This window comes from Mustela nivalis (genome assembly GCF_964662115.1).
Source record: "Mustela nivalis genome assembly, chromosome: 3".
In the NCBI taxonomy this organism is placed as follows: domain Eukaryota; kingdom Metazoa; phylum Chordata; class Mammalia; order Carnivora; family Mustelidae; genus Mustela; species Mustela nivalis.
This window is the reverse complement of record NC_139022.1, coordinates 114771622-114791958: the sequence shown is the minus strand read 5'-3', so window position 1 is coordinate 114791958 and position 20337 is coordinate 114771622. Positions and strand designations below refer to the sequence as shown.

The window sequence follows — 20337 nt, the reverse complement described above, 5'->3', positions numbered from 1 at the left end:
TATAGAAAATGAGAAAGACAGTAATTCATAGTGAGAAGTACATGAAATACCAAGTGCATGCCATGCCCTAGCTGTAGTTTTTGTTGTCACATGGTTCTCTATATTGCTTTTCTAATATTTTCCCCACTTATGATGCCACTGGTCATGTATTTTTATCCTTGATAACTTTTGGTCCTTCTTGTTTTAAAAGTAAAACAATTTGAAATGTAGATCACAGAGTCATATTATTAATTGATAGTGGGAGTGGTAAGTGTTCTGATAATTTGAGTTAGGTTCAAATTATTTGTTGAAGTTAGCAAGTTTTATGGGATTTGAAATCATGCATGCATTATGCTGTTTTTAATGCACAGTGTTGTAACTCAGTCTTGAATGGCTAGTAAAGAACATGATGGGCTAGGTAGAGTACTGAATTCTTTGACTGTAATCAGCAGTTCTGACTTGGTTCATTGTAAAGTCACATGGTCACACCATCCACTTTTATCTGTGGCACTTGAGTTTTGAGCTTTGCATTAATGCCACTGGATATTAATAGACCATTGTTAACCAGAGCAGATTGGATTCCTGTAAAACAATACTTTGTTTTGAGAGAGTAGTCTGTATGGGGAGCATTACACTGAATACACCAATCACCGACAGCACGGATAGGAAATGTTGGTAGCTTTGGGATGATATAATTGGCTAGTTGGCTAATTGGCTAGTACTTGATGAAAAAATTATTAGAATAAACCCAGCCACTTTGGCATCTAAATGTGCATATGTATTCATTTTTAGTTACTGATTTTGGCTATGTTTTAGGATGTTAATTTAATACTTTATCTTATCTTAGTAAACAGATGGCTTTTAAATTATATGAGAGATTTTCATCTTTAAAGTGTCTTTATTAATACCTTAGTTCAAAAGTTTGTTTTTAGGATTTAAATTGCATTTTTTTGTGAATTTTAATGTTTTTTAGATTTAATTTTGGGTTTCTTTAAATCAATAATAAGCTGCTTATAAACAAAGAATAATTCATATTTATTAATAGTGTCATGAAATAAAAATTTTCACTCTTCTGCCTGTCTATAATGATGATTTGATTGGCGTAAATAAAGCTGGGCCCAGAAGTTTGCTTGTCTTCTCAGACAGTGCTTCCTGACATTAACCCTAGTTGAAATAAAGTGCTTATCATTTGTCACTAAGGGAAATAGTGAAGAGAGGAAGTTATCTAACTTAGTAAGCCCATTTTTCAGTACCAGGTAAATTGCAAAACTTTTTAGCAGTTTGATCCTTAACAATAAAAGCCATGATATTTGCACTGTGTCTTATTTACCACCAGGCAGAATGGTGATCCTGTTTGTATGTGACAGTCATTGTTTTTTTATTTTTTTCTTCCAGGGGTAATTTTAAGCCCTGCTATTAACCATTTATAAGAAGCTGTGTAGTAGAGTCTAGATTAATGCTGTTTTGTGGTATTTACTTTTATATTTGTTCAACATCTGGTTATTTAAGTGCACAACAGGACAGTTGCAGTAATAGATTGCTTATTAGTTGTTTACAGTAATAGCTAAAACGTATTGAGTAATTACTTGTTAATGTCAGGCAATGCACCAAGCACTTAAAACATGTTCTTGTTGAACCTTTTAAGTAATTTTTTTAAAATTGTGGGTTATAACAGAAAAACACAAAGCATAAATGTATAACTTAATCAAGTGAACACTTATGCAGTCATCACCCAGATAAACAGATAGAACATCACTGGTACCCCAGATGCCCTTCGTGCACCCCTTTCAAGTCTTATTTCCCCACGGAAAGTAGGTCCTGACTTAATGGTGATTATTTCCTTGGGATTTGGTTTTGATTTTTTTTAAATGCCTTTTATCATCCTTATGTATTCCTGAAGACTCTTAGTCTAGCTGTGCCTGCTTTATAACTTCATATAAATAGAATCATGCAGTATATTTTTATCTGTTATCTTTAGTTCACTGCTATGGTTGTATTTATATTTCATTCATTTTTAATGTTACCCATCTTCCACTGTATGAAATCCTACAATTTATTTATTCTGCAGTTATAGATGTTTGGATTATTACTTGTTTTGGCAATTACTACATAATTTGCTGAATATAAATTTGGCAATTAAATAGTGCTGATATGAGCATTTTTATACAGGCGTCCCTCATATAAGTATTTTATATCTATAGGGCTATACCTCACTGTGGAATTGCTGGGTTGAACATCATGCATGTTTTGAATTTGAAAAGATAATGCCCAGTTTTCTTTTCCAAATTGCTTACCAATTTAGGGTACCGCCAGCAGTGTATGAGTTTTTGTGTTCTTTTAGTCATCATGTTTTTTTTCACTTCATCTTCTCAAACAGTAGGGAATTGGCATTATTATCTCCATTTTACAGATGTGGACACTGACAGCCTGAGAAATAACTTGCCAGAGTTTACATAGATACTGAATAGTAGAACTGGAATTATAACCTAAAACTGACTCAGAGACACTTTGAATTTTACTTTTACCATTTCAGGACATTATTTGGAAAGTAGAGATGGCCTGTAAAGACTCCATGTTCATCTGCTTTGTCTGTGAGTAAAATCACAGGAAGGGTCTGTGCCCTTGTGGATGGATGCTCCATTTTAATACATTCTGAAGGAGTGGAGGTGGATGCATAGATGACAGGAGCTGAGTAAATAAAAAGGACAATCACAGAGTATTATCTGTGCTATGAAGACAGTACAAGGGGCACTGATGAGAATAAACTGTATGTTGGGCAGCCTAGAAAAGAGGAGGCTCCAATTAATCTCAGACCTAGAGGATGTGAGGAACAAATTCATCTTCAAAGTGTGTTACAAGCTGGGGGAGCAACAAGCAGAATGTTCCCCAGGAGAAAGTACAGTTAAACCAGTATTTCAGCAGTGAAGCAGTATTATATCGGAGTAAATGTTTTAGTTAGAACCTTGTCGATAATTTTCTCACGTCTAGGACAGAAGTTTGGGGGTGAATAAGGCAGGTACAAAATTTTCAAGCAAAATTAATAGAAATAGGAAAATAGTCTGTGACTGGAAAAACACAGTAACTTCTAAAACTGACTAATATTTCCCTTTTCTTTAATTGTGTCAAATCTTACTGTGAGTTGTAACAAAACATGGATGTGTAGGTGGGTCCAGGGGTCAAGAGGTTACAATGGTAAAGATATACCGGATGAAAGAAACTTGTATGACCTGGAACATTGGGTTGAATGGAGTTGCTAGCTGGAACAGGCAATGCGGTTTTTAAGTGGAAAAAGGAAGTCCTGGACAATGTAGAAACTGAATGACAGGCCTATTTTACCTACCTTTCATATCACAACAGCCTCCAAATACACTTCCAAAGTTAAGTAACACACACAGCTCCATCTGGTACATAATTTCATATTTAAACATTTGATATGCCTTCCCAGATAGATTATGTCTAGATGCTGGCCATTCTTTCTCCTCCATAGGTGGTCCCGTGCAGTCGTCTGTAAGAATCTTGTAGGGCAAAAAGTTTTGTAGATATTGTAGATCCTGGGGGAATTTCTACAAAGTACAAACAGATTTAGAAATAATCGCCTGTGGTACCATCCAGTGCAGAGTTTCTGTCTTTGTTAGGAGGACGATGTCAAAAGCATCTTTAGATTTGGAAGCAGAGGAAGGAGGGAAAGATGAAACAGGGTTGAACAATGAGAATGGCTGGGGAATTGTGAAGTTTGAGCAGATCACTTTCCAGAGTTGGGTGATTTGTCTTTGTCCCCTTGCCCAAAATACTTTAACTGGTTCACTGTAATAGGTGGACTTAGACCATTTAGAAGAGTCTCTGCACCAACACATTAATAGCTTATGGGTTGGGATGTGTTAACTTCTCAAAAGACTGTTTCCTCTCAAAGATGTGCCAAATTAGGGAAATAAGACCTGTAAACATTTAGGGAAATATCTGACACACCAAAAACTGTAGGTTTTTGGTAAATGGTGGCTGTTACTAAAGTAACCCAGATAGGGGACACAGCGTGGCTCAGTTTGTTAAGCATCTGCCTTTAGTTCAGGTCATGATCCCAGAGTCCTGGGATCTAGCCAGATCAGGCTCCCCTGCTCAACAGGGAACCTGCTCCTCCCTCTCCAGCCCCCTCTGCTGTGAATGCATGCCATCTCCTTCTCTCTCTCTCTCTCTCTCAAGTAAACAAATAAAAATCTAATAAATAAATAAGTCAGTTAGACTATGAAGGTCTCATATATTAAGAATTCTTAGTTTATCCCAAAGGTAATGAGTAAACAGACCTAGATTTTATACAACTTACATTTTATAAGAAACTTCTATTTATTGAAAGCAGGAAAAACTGTTTCATTGTATCTGGCTCGGTTAGTAGGAAAATTCTGGTGTATATGATTGTAGACTTGGTTTGATTGGGTCAGATTCAGTGCCAGGGTTCCCCTCACCCCCCAATATGAAAGAAAAATCAGACTATTTCCTAACCCACAAACCATTTCTCATCCAGAACTGAACTCTTTGAAAGTAATTGGGAAGAAACCATTATATCTGTTATATTTTCCAAATGTCATGTGCTTAGAGGAAATAGTAAGGGGATTGCTCAGAAACATAGGGAAATAGAGGGAACGAAGTGTACTAAGGCAGCTTAGGACACTGCTAAGGAAGTTTTTCTATCTTGTTTTTCTTTCAGTGCAAGCATTAATACAGGATAGAATTTAAAATTTTTGGAAGGAATTACTGTTTTAGTCTTATTTATGTGAGATCTCCCTTAATGTTGGAGTTGTGATATTTTAATGGTTGTAATTAACAGAATTTTTAAACATTTAAATGGTGTCATCTGCCAGCAAAACTGGGAATTGCACAATAAAATAAGGGTAAATGTTTTTGCATATTTTTAAATTTCTGTATTCTTTACTGTAGCTACTACACTGAACCTAGCACCTTCTTCTGAATAAGTAATTGTTAAATGCATTAAAACTTTATAGCTGTGTATCAACACCCCACCCTTGCCTCCACATTCTTTTCCTGTTCATGTTAGTCTTTTCCTGTCACTTTGGATTATTTGGTAAGGTTGATTTACTGCATAAGAATGTCAGCTGTGATTGAGATCCAAATTTTATTTCATAGGTTAAAATGCTAGAAAGCAAGGTAGCATTTGGCAGGGTAAATGAATTTTTGATTCCTATTTTGTGGCAGCAAGAAAATGATTAGTTAATACATATAGACTTGTCTTACTGAAAAACTTAAAACTATGTCATAATCTAGTTTTTTATTTGCAACCTTATCTTCAGTGAATAATCAGTCTTGGGCTTTTTGTTTGTTTTTTGTAAAAGAATACCTTATGTGATCTTCACATTAACTGTGTAAATTAACGTATTAGTGTCACAACCACTTTCTAGTTGCAAAGGTGATGCCAAAAGCAAATTTTGTTCCTGTAAATAAACAGACCTTCACACAGAAACATAGACTCACAATGGGTCCATACAACATGATCAAGATTTAATGCAGTATATATTTCAGGGAGGCAGTAGGCAGACAAAAGGAAGAGGAGCTCTAGTTGCAAGAGCAGTTAAGTGATGCTCACTGGCACGGGCTTTAGTCTTCGGGTGCTCGGATAGGTTAGAGCTTCTCAACAGGTGCCACGGGAACATCATTGCCTGGAGAACTTGTGGAGTCCTAGGGAAACTGCTGTCCTGGCTCTGCTAGGGTCAACTGAGTGTGTAATCTTGTTCTTGTTGAAAAGTGGTCATGCATTGAAAAAGCAGGACACCTAAGATTAAGTTTTCTAATTTTTTTGAAATAGGTGAGTCATAATGTCACTTTTTTTTTTTAAAGATTTTATTTATTTGGCAGAGAGAGAGAGATCACAAGTAGGCAGAAAGGCAGGCAGAGAGAGAGAGAGGGGGAGAAGCAGGCTCCCCGCCAAGCATAGAGCCTGATGCGGGGCTCCATCCAGGACCCTGAGATCATGACCTGAGCTGGAGGCAGAGGCTTAACCCACTGAGCCACCCAGGCACTCCATAATGTCACATTTCTAACGTGGCACTCGCATTTAAATTTAGATTTCTAAATTACAAGTCTAGTTGCATCAGCTGGCTTTATAGCATCAAGGGAGAAATGTCAACTGCTTCTTGAGGCTGCATTACCAGAAACTGACCATTATTTAGAGAGCCCCAAGACTGCAAGGGGATGGTACTGGTGGGCAGGGACTATTATCTCCATTTTATAGTTTGGGAGAGTTACTGTCACAGAAAGGCAGTGACTTGAGATAAGGTATTATTGAAAAAGGACCCTAGCTTTTTTTGAACGAGTTAAGCATTTAATTTACTAGCGACTACTTTGATATAGTGGAAAATGTGCCACATTTAAGGTAGACGACTTGCCTTTCATCTCTAGCCTTTAGTATAAAAATAACAAGTCTAGGAGGGCTGGAAGGTACCTATTAGGGTGATTGATAAAACTGATGAATGAATATATGTTGTATGAATGAGTAGAAGGATGTGATTATGATTTATACCCAGAAGTGGCTTTTTGTAAATGTAGAGTCTTCAAATAACAGAAGAATGTTATATGGTACTTTGGACTTTTTAATATATTAAATACAATTAAGGGATTGGAACACTTCTTTTTTGTAGCATGTTCATATTTGAGCATCCTTAAGTCTAACTGGAAATAGTATTGTGGCAGCCTTAGGCCTAAAGAGACATTTGTTGCAGCTTTGCTTAGTTCTTTAAAATATGAATAAAACAGGGGCACCTGGGTGACTCAGTGGGTTAAGCCTCTGCCTCTGGCTCAGGTCATGATCTTAGGGTTCTGGGATCGAGCCCCACATCAGGCTTTCTGCTTGGCGGAAAGCCTGCTTCCTCCTCTCTCTGCCTGCTTCTCTGACTACTTGTGATCTCTCTCTCTCTCTGTCAGATAAATAAATAAAATATTTAAAATAAAATATGAATAAGACAAAATAAAATAGCAAACATTATCTTTTGCCCATTGTGACCTGAAATTGTTGAGCAAAGACACTTTTACCAGGTGTTTACCAGTTTAACTATAAAAATTAAATTCCTATTGAAATGAATAGATAGTTTAAAAAAAAAACACTGCTAGAAATGTGTTTTATTAGTATTTAACTGTATTCAGAGATTGTACTACAGTCTTGATGTTTCTCTGCCCAACAATAAACACTTTTTCAACTTACTATGCAAAAAAAAACATGTTCAGAACTCACTGCACAGTCCTCTTCTGTGACTATTAACATCCTTGTCTGTATAGTTGTAAAGAACTCCTTGCTACCTTTTGTTCCAGAAATGAAAACTCTTTGGATTTAGTGACTGGGATGTCCAAAGAAAGAGAAATCACTGACATTTTAATGAAATGTGAACTAAAGCATTTAACATCGAGAAGCGCGTTGATGTGCATATTTGGGGACTGAGAAGGCTGTACGCAGATGACAACTTTGCATTCCAGCTTACAGAGCTAGTTTAAAGCAGTATTAAAGTTTTCAGTGGCAGTTTAAAAAAAATTTGGTTAAGTATTTTTTTCCTAAAGCTTGATTTTTGTCCAGTGTTCGGAAAAATCTGGTTTCATCATATGTTGTCTCTAAAAATCTGAAGAGAATTCTTCTGCTGGGGAAGAAACAAGAGCTTGATTTCATGAGATTTTTCTTTTTCTTTCTTTTTTACTGAAAAATGAGGAAACTCAGTCAATGTATTACAGGTGGTGTCTTCTCTTTGGTCAGAATTGAAATATGACATTTGATATGTAAAAGATAAGTTAAATGGGAGAATTGAAAGACAAGTTTAGTTGTTGAATATGGAAACTGAACAAACTTCATAACAGTTTTTAAGACCTCCATTGAGGAATCTAACATACTTTTATGTTATAAAGGATTTTAATTATTAAGCCCTTATTGTTTTTCTCGTCATATTCTTTTTTTGATAGTTAAGTGTTCACCACAACTGATCCAAGAAAGAAAAATCATTTCATTCTTTTCATTTAGAGAAAAGTTGCTGTGTATAACACACTGACAATTTCTTTTTCTCATTTAGTAAGAATTAGAATAGGAAAAAAAAAAATATCCAAGTGGCAACATTAGAATTCACACTCAGGACTCAGACTCAAGAGGGTGGTTCTGATCTAAATGAACAGGCGCCATCGCTTATTACTTAACATATAGATAGTATTTAAGGCTATAAGTTACAGATGATAAGATTGATTGTAGAAAGAAAATACAGGATGAGCAAAGGAGATGGCTCTGGGACCAAGTGTTCCTGTTTAACTGCTAGGTAGAAGAGGCTCAGAGAAAGTATGGCATTTCAAGATGATTCAAGAAACAGAGAGTAGTGAACAGTATCATATGCCATTTCATAAGTCCAGCGGGACAGAGACTGAAAGATGTACATTAAATTTGGCAGCAGAGAAGTCTTGGGGTGTCTTAAAACTATTTTGGTGTTGTGGTGGGGTGAAACCAGGTTTGCAGTCATTAACGTCCTATAACAGTTGAGCAAATTTGGTGGGGCATTTGTTGATGGTAATGGTGTTTTTGTGTGGGGGAGTCATTGTGCAGTGAAAAGTTAACCATGGTTAAAGGAGAAAGAATGATGCAGTTGAGGTGGAAATTTGAATATACAGAGGAGAGAAGAGATTACTCATACTGCAAAAACTTTTTCTTTACTTTCTGCAAAGAAATAATGGCTGTGGAGACCAGAGTTCCTTTTCTTTTTGTAAAGATTTTTTTTAAATGTATTTAAGACACAGAGATAAGAGAGACTAATGTGGGAGAGAGCATGAGCAGGCTCCCCGCTGAGCAGGGAGCTTGATGCGGGACTCTATCCCAGGACCCTGAGATCATGATCTGAGCAGAAGGCAGGTGATTAACCAAATGAACCACCCAGGCACCTCCTTATTCTTGTATTTTCTATATCCTCAGAAAAATGTTCAACTCTTCATGCTTTCTCTCTGTAAGTTTCTCTTTTCATTCTGTTTCATAGCTTCACCCATTTGCTCTTTATCCCTGGCCCCTCTTCTAAGTTCCAATCATGAATTTTTTAATAGTCTGATAGAACTCTTCAGTTGTCTCATGACTCTTCAAATTCAGCATGTCTAACTAAAATAAGGCTGCCGTAATTTATTAGTGTATCTCTTTATTTGATTCAGAAATGCCTCCAGTTACTGTGGGCCTAGCTCTCTGGGTCTTCCATTGTTTTCTCAGTCTCTTCCTCACTTCCCCATTCTGTTCATACCCCATCCTTAGTCCCTGCTTGGTAGACTCAGAATCGCCGTGCTATTTTTGGAAAAATTTTTTCCTCCCAAATAAATCCAAATCAATTTGACTCATTTGGTCCATCTCATTTAATATGGCATTACCAATAAAATTCACTCATGTTATTTCTGACCTTTTATTCATTATGTGAAAAACAGGTAAAAACACAAACTGATTATTTTTTGAAACTTGTTAGGTAGATTGAAGATGTTATTTATGCAGCTTTGTGTGAGCATAATTTTAGTTCATAATTGTAAATGTGAAATTTTCTGGATTATAAAATTAAAAAAAATTTTTTTTGTATGTAGACAGAATACCACACCATTTCCCTATTTATCCTGAATTAATGTATTTAAAGGAACACAGTATGTGTATTATGCTTTGGTTTCCTGTTCTTGCAGGAAGTTAATACAATTTAACCCAATTTTGTTATATATAAATCTGTTGATTGAAATGCAAGTAATAAGTACTTGATTATAATTTTTAAATTGTACTTTAGAGGTTAATAACAAATAGTTTTTTACATAGAGCTATTGGAATATGGAGAGGAAGGTAAACTTTCATTTTATGTGGACTCGTGTTTATTTTAAAATACTGTTTTCATATGCTGGAAAATCTTCATTTTTTGAATACAGTTGTTTGTAGTATAGTGGAAACTTATATAATTATCTCTAGATCTTCAACTTTGTGGTGAAATTCTGATAAGCACCCACAGCAAAAGGTTTATAATTCCGGCATGCTTTTACATTGTTAAAAAAGACACATTGGAGCGCCTGGGTGGCTCAGTGGGTTAAAGCCTCTGCTTTCCACTCAGGTCATGATCCCAGGGTCCTGGGGTCTAGCCCCCTTGTCAGGCAGAGAGCCTGCTCCCCTCCCCCCACCCCCGCCTCTCTGCCTATTTGTGATTTTGTGTTTTTAAAGACCTGTCAATTCTCAGCAGTGGTTAACATTAGCATTCATCTTTAAGTTCTTAATGATCCTAGAATGACTTGTTTTCCAAGTGTTTCACATAGTTGAAGTTACTGCTGCGTCTTTCAATGCAAACATGAGGATTAGCTGGAAATTTGATTTTTTTCTGGTCATTAAAAAGCCTAGATGAATTAGTTTTCAGAAAATACACTAAAAGAAATTATTGCATCTAACTTGCAGCGTTTCTTCTATGCCGTAAAAATCTAAGAATTAGCAGTCATTTAGCTATATAAATATGGAATCTAAGCTGATACATATTGCTACATATAGCATTAGTACTTTAAATATAATTAAATGTGTTTACTTGGCTTACAGATACTGGTCAAGGGAAAAGGGGAAGTTTGGATTATGATACAGATTTTTCTCTCCAGTAACACAGAACTTGATATACCTCTGTTCTAATTTAAAAAAAATTTATATTGGGGCACCTGGGTGGCTCAGTTAGATCAGCCTTTGGCTTGAGTCGTATATCGGATTCCTTGCATGGCAGGAAGCCTGCTTCTCCCTCTCCCACTCCCCCTGCTTCTCACTGTGTCCCTCTCTATCAAATAAATAAAATCTTTTTAAAAAATTTATATTGGGAATTCACTAGAGGGTATGCATCACGGGAAATGGTTTTTAAAAGTATGGTAGGAAATCTCCATGGTAATTTTCAGGCTTAAATAATAATTGATTTAGTTGGCTTTTCTATTTAAAGAATGATGTTGGAAACACAGCTGTATTTTGTTCCCTGCTCTTGACATACGGGTAAGGAAAAACTATGGTGATAGTATCAGGGACATAATTCTAGATCTAAAACATTTTCTCTGCCCCAGTACCTCCCTTCACCTCTCGTGATCTGTTTAACACTGTGTTACTGGTTCTTGAGTGTATTGAGTATGAGAGAACCAGGGGGAGTGAGAGGGGAAGGAGAATGGAGAGAGCGAAAAACTAAAAATACAATGAGACATGAAGCGTTAACACCAGTTTATGTCTGAATCTAAGAAAAATTATGAGGAGAAAAATGAAGAGTACTGAGTGACTGACTGAATGCAGATACAAAATGAGTAAAGGCAGGAGTTAGGAATGAATCTTGGGATCCATGGGAATCCTGCTGTAATGGACTACAGAGGGAGAACTGTTCATTGGTGATGGAGTTTTAAATTGTTAATATTGAAATTACATTTGTGGGAAGGATGCCACTTTAGATACTCTAAAGTTGTGGCTGAAGAGACAGATTGGAACTGACTTCTAGTTAAACCTGTACTTACTTATTTGTTCTCTAGATACCACCACAGTGTAATTAAAATTTGAAATTATTAAAATGGGTTTGCTGTCATGATAAGATTTATATTTTTTCAACACCAGTAATTAGGGTTTTCTTTCACTTATTTATTTATTTATTTTTTAAGTGAAGTATACAGACATCCTTGATTCTTGAAAGTCTGGTGTTCTTGTAAATATGATAAATGTGTTTAGTGATATTTGTCTTCATCAGGTGATTTTAAACTTCACATGATTAGGCATAATTCACATTTCCTTTTTTAACCAGGAACCTTTTGAGGATGGCTTTGCCAATGGGGAAGAAAGTACTCCAACCAGAGATGCTGTGGTCACGTACACTGCGGAAAGTAAAGGAGTTGTGAAGTTTGGCTGGATCAAGGGTGTATTAGTATGTACCTAGAGATTGAATTTTAGAGCATTTCTGTTTAGTATAAAATCTTTCTGATGTTCTCATCATTTCTTAAGAGAGCTCTTCGTTCTCTTTTTATGTGAATGTTATGGAAAACCAAATTAATTATATGTACCTCCTTTTCTGTGGATATTAAATTCAGTAAAGGAAACAGAATATATGTATTAACAGAGTCATATTATACTTGATTGCCTTCAAATTTTATTTTGTTACCTCTTATAAATCTCACATATTGTCATTTTTCAGAAATTCAGTATGAAACTATTAAATTGATGGAAGCATCAGAATTAAGAAAGCTGAGCAGGCAGTAAAGCTAAATATTCCTCGTTATTTTTTGAATAGAAATGTATGAAAATTAACATGGAACAGGGAAAGAGAATCGTTTTCTTAAGTGTTGAGGTTACTTCATTAGATAGGTTCAGGTGATTAAGTTCCAGATGTACTTCTGTTTTTCTGTGTTGGAATAGGCACTAAGGAACTGATTGGAGGAGAGTGGTAGACTAACTGACCTCCCATTGGGATATTGGGAGAACTTAATTTGAGTCATGTTGACATTTAGGAGAGAAGCAAAGGGAAAATCCCAGTTCCAGTAGTAATTTCATTGCTTAATCAGTAGAATAAATGTGAAGAAGCTTCAGGTAATATTGTTTGCCTTTTCTTAGATTTTAGTATTTTAGATGACTGTGTTCTGTATATAAGCATAATACGGAAAAGTAAAAATAAATTGGAAACTCTCTCAAATAGTTCAGAGTTTTAAAAGATGTGTGAGGAGTGCCTAGCTGGCTCAGTCAAAGGAGTACACAACTCTTTCAGGGTCTGAGTCCCACCCTGGGTATAGAGATTACTTAAATAAATACTCTAAAAAGAAAAGGTGTATGAACAATTAGCATTTTGTTTTGATGTACTTTACAATACTTAAATCTTCTGAAGAAATGAAAGAAGGATGTTATTAAAAAATAAGCAAAAGTTAAACTTAGTTGCATGGATAAATAGGAATAGGAACTATTTCTTTAGGATTGAAGTGGTAAAATATTTCTTAAACCTTGTTTAGTACCTTTTGTTATTTCAGGTCTTTGTGATGTTATATTACACTTAAATTATCTACATTTTATCTCTCTCAGTAAGTTCTTTTTAAAAAGTATTAAAAAGAGAAGGATAAGAAATTTTAAATGACTTTCTATAGTTTTAAATGGATGTTGTCCTCCTTTTGGCTAGTTTTGCATTTACTGATGTATTATTTTTGATCATTTGCCTTCATCTGAAACATGTCCTCTTTTCTTACCTAGGTACGTTGTATGTTAAACATTTGGGGTGTTATGCTCTTCATTAGATTGTCATGGATTGTGGGTCAAGCTGGAATAGGTAAGCAAAGTTACATACTACTTGATTCATTTGAGAATGAAAAAGCAAAGTAACCATGTGCTCGTCTAGGCTGTGAACCTCATAAAATTCAAACAATTGGCATTATTCTAAACTATTTTCTTGGTTGTGTCAGAGTGTTGTCTTAATGTTAATTTTTAAAAATTTTTGAGTAGATTTTTCTACAATGGGATAGAAATGAGGTAATTGTTAAATATAATGTAAACATTGTATACTAACTAATTCTAGATAAGGCAGGTTGAAATAAATATAAATATTCTCAGTCTCTTTTCTTTTGCCCTAAAGGTCTGTCAGTTGTTGTAATTATAATGGCCACTGTTGTGACAACTATCACGGGATTGTCTACTTCAGCAATAGCTACTAATGGATTTGTACGTGGAGGTAAATTCAGTCTTTTCACATCGTTGTCACTAGATTACTGTTACTCAGTAAACTGAGCTTTAAATTTTTTAATTATGTTTATCTTAGAAACAGCATAGGTCTATATAGGTGAGAAACTTGCTACTAAGCACTTTCAAACTAGCATATTAGAATGTAAAATTTAATTTTGGCCCATACACGAACATATATGCTTGAAATTACTTAGGATGTTCATTGTATTTGGTAGCAAGAATGGAGATTCTGACCCGGTTTCTTCTCTGTTGGGCTGTCTCTTACCTCCTTCCTGATTTTAGCTCTTATATCAGGAGCTTGCATCCTGTATTTGGTTGGTTATACAGGTGTAACCTCATTCCTCCCCTTTTAGGGAAACTTAGAATTCTTTTCCCATGATCTGACAGCTTGTGTAAGTTAACCCTGGGACTTTGAATCCATACTATCAACTCTAGCTCTCTTCTTCAGGTCTCTGAGGCCTCTTTCATTAGAATCCACAAGATCTGCTTTGTGAGATTTTACCTTCCCAGGGAAAGCACCCAGGAGACCAGAAGAATGGCCTTGGGACGCCTGTGAACAAGAAGAAAAAAAATTGCATTTTCCAAATCAAAACTCATCATTTAAATGGAATGAGGATATTCTTGGAGAAAGGAAAGAAAATGGACTTTACCAGCTCCTATACAGTTGTCATAGCAATCAACCGAGAGGAGAATCTGCTTGTAACATCTGCCTCACCTGTTTTACAGATCCATATTTGACATTAGACATACACAATTTCTGCCTTGTCTACACCAGGTATTTAGAGAGGGAACCAAATTGAGCCTTTCATTTGTCTTCATTGTCTTCATATTTCTTATATACTGCTAGATCCAGATCACTATGGCCCTGGGGGATACTGGTAGCAATATGACTGTGATAAGCATGCATGACTCTTGGCTCAACTTCTATGTATACATGAGTCTAGATGAGCTATATTGGGGTATAAGATGTTGATATGTCCAAAGAGTTACTCAGACAACACAGAGATTCTTTTTGGCTTCTTATGTATGGTACATACATGCTTCATTTATTTCTGCTACTGCTGTGGAATGGTAGTGAAAGAAGTGGATGTGGTGGACTAGCAAATTATCAAAGTATTTCTCCTTATCCTCAAGCTTTCCAATCAAGGTTGTAAGCCTCAGTGGGAGTAGTGGGGCATGAAGCCACTGGCAGCATAAACCCTACAGATTTTTCTCCATGTGAAACTTAGGAGAACCATAGATTTTCCTACATTGTAACTAAAAAGCCACTTCATCTTTCAAAATTACCAATTTCTGTATGTATTCATAAATACATCTAGCTCAGAGAATTTGAGCACATACTTTGAAACTTTGTTAGAAGGAGTTCATTTTTCACTTGTCAATTGGTGACTTTGGAAACCTGGCTGATTCTTTACTGAATACAAGCAAGTTGTATCATCATCTGCAGTGAAAGCCTTTTGGAGATTTTTTTCAATGACTATAAGCCCCTTCTGTCATCCCTTTATCTGCTTCATGGAACTTGGACAGTCCTAATGAGATTTGTTTTGGTTTCATGACAAAACGGTATTTTCACCATATGATAAAGTTGATAGAGGTCTAAATCTGGCAAGAATATATTACCCTGTAGTCATGATTTAAATTGAAAGTATTGGTGTGACTTTATCATTTTATACCCAAAGTATGTGTTGCTTGGTTCTATATGCAAAAATTGCATATAACAAATAACCAGCCCAGTAGCAGTGAGCCCCCCTAGTGCCCATGTGATGTATTTTCATTCAGAGGAATACCAGAGGACCTTGGAGAAATAATTGGTTCCAAATCTGGGCAGGAAACTTACTTTAAGAGCCTAGACATTTTTCACATTGGAAAATAAAGGATGTGTAACAGAGGCTACTAGTTCAGGTCAGAAGGACCCAGGAGCCCATTTGAAGGAGCTAATGCTGACTTAAGTTTGGATAGTTTGAACAGCAATACTACTACCAATAATAACTAGTTTAATTGAAGAACTAATGTATGATAAAATTCGTAAGTTCACAGACAGCACAAAATTTTGTTTTTTACCTTTGAAGAATGCTATAAATGAAAATTGATAAATATGAAGAAACCCATGTGAAATCAAGTTTTTCTGAATGAAAATTTCCTTACCTAAAATCACTGTAATCAAGAAACTGATGAGTTTTGTTTTGTTTTTTTAAGATTTTGTTTATTTATTAGAGAGAGAGAGAGAAGGAATACAAGCAGGGGGAGTGGGAAAGGGAGAAGCAGGCTTCCAGCTGAGCACAGAGCCCGATGTGGGGCTCCATCCCAGGACTCTGGGATCATGACTTGAGCCGAAGGCAGACGCTTAACTAGGGAGCCACCCAGGTGCCTGACGGTTTTGTGTTTTTTTTTTTTTTAAATTTGATAACTGTTCTACGTAGCAAGAAAAGGAAAGAGAATCAAAATCTTTCAACTTTGTAAGCTCTTTACTCAGTAAAAGCATGTGACATATTATTTCTCGAGGGACTGAATCGGAATTATATCATGCCTGTAGCTCCAAGAAGCATTTCAGAGAATATACAGAAGAGAGAGCAATATATTAAATGACACTATAGCATGATGACAGTAAATTCCAGACTAGGAATCTCTCTGGAACACGGAATTTTTTTTTTTTTTTTAAGTTTTCTCTACATACTACGTGACACGCAAACCCACAACCCTGAGATCCAGAGTTGCCCGTTTCACCAACCAAGCTAGCCAAGCACCCCAGGAATCCTTGTTTGACAAAATTTTCCAAGGAGAAAGAAAGAGTGGAAGTTATGGTTTAAAACAAACTGTGAGAGACGCACTTTATAGGTGTGGGTTTTTTGCCATTTGTAACAAAAAACTGTTTTGTCTTTTAGTGGGGTGGGCCCAAGAGTGCCAGGTTTGGATCTCCTCTAGTCCAATTACTGAGGACTTGATTTTTGACTTCTCCTAAAATGGCTACACAGGGAAGAGAGGACTACAGCTAGAAATAGCCACAGGTCAGGGTGCCAAAGGCTTAGAGTGGAGAAATGGAAGGATACCATGGAAATAGTGATGTCTGGTGATCCATCTGAATTATCCATGAACTGGAGGTTGATTATTAAGGGAATTAATAAGGAAATATTTTACCTGAAGGTTTTGGTTGCTCTATATAGTAATTTCAATTCGGAGATCTTCTTTTGAACTTGCCTCATTATCTTGTTAATATAACAAACTATTTTGAGGTAATATTGAATAGTTTTTCTTGATTCTTAACTCAATCATAAAATTTATTTATATTTTGTTAATATTGAATAATATTTATTCTCAATTTATAGGGTACGTTTCTGTCTCTTTGGAGGTATGTGAAATACATACTCTTCATAGTGCTATGTGCTTTTTGCCTTTGGAGAAATTTAATTTTACTGCCAGGTTACCTTAACATTGGCTTTATCAATACATTTTAGAGATTAAAAAGATAACACTAGAAAAGTGCATCTGTTTTTTATTATATGAAGTAACTGCCAATTTGTAAACAAATAAAATTATGTCCAAGTATGAAATCTAGGATAAAAATTATATGGTAACATTCAAGGTTTCTTTAAAAGAAAAAAAAAAAGAGTCAAAATTTAGAAAATAAAAGATGCGTAGTTTCAGTCTTCATTAGTTTTTAGTAAAGGTTCTTAGGTGCTAAAAGCTACTAGCAGGTTAGAGAATCATGCCCTCTGCACAGAATAAGAATAGCAGTGCCAAGTAACTTTAGCAGGTACCTCTCACCTTCATCTTTGTCATAATCCCTGGCCCAACAGACACATAGGTTCTACAGATGACTGTGGCCTGCTGGGAGCCCAGAGCTCTTTACTGTTGTGCTCATCTTATCAGGTGTTTCTGAGGCCTGGGTTTTACAGAATTTACTTGGGCCACGTGCAGCAGGTTCTCCAAGAGGGTGCTGGCCAGCAGTCACGTTCACTTAAGATCTGTATTTTTTTTTTTTTTTAAAGATTTTATTTATTTATTTGACAGACAGGGATCACAAGTAGGCAGAGAGGCAGGCAGAGAGAGAGGAGGAAGCAGGCTCCCTGCTGAGCAGAGAGTCCCTTGCGGGGCTCGATCTCAGGAAGCCAAGATCATGACCTGAGCCGAAGGCAGAGGCTTTAACCCACTGAGCCACCCACGCGCCCCTAAGATCTGTATTTTCTAGATGCCTCAGACAGGAGTTCTTCCATCCTCAAACAGTCTGTGAACGCGGTCTCATTTGTGAAATAAGAAATGCTAGTTTTTGAATGGTGTTGCATTGTATGTGTTGAACATTAAGTTGAAAGTTCAGTATACTTTCAAACAAAAATCCAGGTTACCATCAAATTCAAATAGGTAGTTCTGAAAATGTACAATTAATATAAACCTGTCTATTCCATGACCAAGGTGAAATTTTATATGACTTGTATATCAGTCATTCAGCAGATAATTATTGAGCTCTCTGTGATGGGCAGCAGGTTTGTAACAATGAAGGTCAGGGAAGATCCTATTTTCTTGGAGCTGTGTTCAGATAATAGTGCGATTACTTTTTTGAAACCTAACTGCTAGACCTGATACATGAAACATAACTGCTATGCATGACAGTGTAGTCTTGATATACATTATCTATCAGATTTAATGCAACATTGTTGTTAGTCATATGTATAATTTGTATGGATGAAGAGAGGAAAAAATGAAACAATTATTATTTTTTCAACAAATTTAAATCTTATCCAAATTTTACTGGCCAAAGTTTTTTAAGTGTCTGCATTATGTCAGAATTGTCTTTGTATATTCATTTTCCTTTCTCTGAAATAATTGAAGACCTCTTCCTTCTCTATATAGGTGAAAGTAATACTAACATTTTTTTAACGGATTGTGACAGAAAGTGCTTTCTATATTGATTGTCAGGTTTTTTGTTTAGTCCGTTATAAACTATTCATTCCTGTCATCACCAAGGAAGAACTTGTAACTTAGAATTAAGCTCCATAATTCTTTTCTTTTACTGAGAATTTCTTTCAAATTATAGCTTTTCAGATCAGTGAAATGTTTGAAGAAGCTGTAACAAGCAGTTCTCTAGCAGTTGTATTTTGAGATTTTATTAGACTTAAGCACAACATTGTTTTCAGTTTAGTAAAATACTACTTACAAACCACAAATAGTTTGAATGTGAATCTAGCAAACAGTTATAAATAATTTTTGACTTGGGTTTTCTCTTTGACTCATTTGGTGGCATTTCAATTTTGTGAGTCTTTGATGATTAAAAATACTTCAACTTGGTTTTGAAATTTTCTGCTGCAGAATTAGGGCAGTATGTCCTGACTCTTCAAATTTAACTTATTCATGTGATCAGTCATAATGATAATATAGCCCCCAGTCCTAGTCTGAAGGTTTAATGTTGGTTAACACATTTTCTCTACTTGCCTTAATAATAGCAACAGAACAGAGGAAATTTGTACAGTGTTAAGATGCAAACAGATCATTGTATATGTTTAGATCAGGGTATTAAAATGTATTAACTAGAACAATAATCAACATGGATATTGGATCCATTTGGATCTCTCAGAACTCTGTTGTATTCTCAAAATGGTTCCTTGGAATTTTACATAAGGTGGCTTTGGATAAATTGTTTAGTAAGTTTACAGAAGTAGATGGTTTAGTGCTATAAGAATTCTGGTATATTTTCTAATCCTACTAGATGAACTCTGAGCAAAAATTGTTAGTTTACTTTATCATTGATAACTTTATTATGTTTTTGCTATCTTCACCTTTTGAGGGTTTTTTTTCCTCAACAACCTTTATTTTACACAATTTCCACAGATACTGCAAAATACACAGATGTTTCATATTATGTACATTGATCATTTCTTCATGGGAGATAAAGGATGTCTGTTGCAAACTTCTCATTTTCCCCTGTTTCTTGGGTAACAACTTTTTGAAGCGTTTTATTAGTTAGAGATTTTGAATTTTTTTTTTTTTAGTGTAGTTGACCCACAGTGTTACCATTAGTTTCAGATCTACAACTTAATGATTTAACAAGTTGATACATTAGGCCGTGTTCACAAGTGTAGCTACCATCCATCCCATTACATCGCTATTACAATATCATTGACTGTATTCCTTAGGCTGTGCCTCCTTTTATTTCAGTTGTTTATTCTTTCCATACCTGGAAGCCTGTATCTCCTTCTCCCCTTTACCCACTTTGCCCACCTTCCTACTCTCCTCCCTTTTGGTAATCATCAGCTTGTTCCCTGTATTTATAGGTCTGATTCTGCTTTTTGTTTGTCTATTCACTTGTTTGTTTGTTTGTTTTTTAATTCCACTTATGGAATCATAAGTTTTATCTTTCTCACTGTGACATTTCACTCAGCATAATCTTGCCTAGGTCCATCCATGTTGTCTCAAATGTCACAGTCTCATTCTTTTTTATGGCTGTGTAATATTCCAACACACACACACACACACACTCTCTCTCTCTCTCTCTCTCTCTCTCTCATACACACACACCCCTTCCTTACCCATTTGTCTACTGATGGACACTTATGTTCCTTCCATATCAATTCAGTGTAATCCCTATCAAAATTCCAAGGGCATTTTTTACAGAAATAGGAAAAATTATCATGAACCATAAAGACCCTGAATAGTCAAACAGTTTTGAGAAAGAACAAAGCATCACA

At 35.7% G+C, this 20337-nt stretch overlaps 1 protein-coding gene across 2 annotated transcripts in view; it reads left to right on the top strand.

Moving 5' to 3' along the window:
* SLC12A2 (solute carrier family 12 member 2) overlaps positions 1–20337 on the top strand; it is a 105974-nt gene that overhangs the window by 15165 nt on the left and 70472 nt on the right. For both annotated transcript variants that reach the window (XM_082723097.1, XM_082723098.1), the window contains exons 2-4: positions 11748–11867; positions 13175–13250; positions 13554–13649. In XM_082723097.1, the coding sequence (XP_082579223.1) occupies positions 11748–11867; positions 13175–13250; positions 13554–13649 (292 nt within the window). The remainder of the gene's footprint in view (positions 1–11747; positions 11868–13174; positions 13251–13553; positions 13650–20337) is intronic.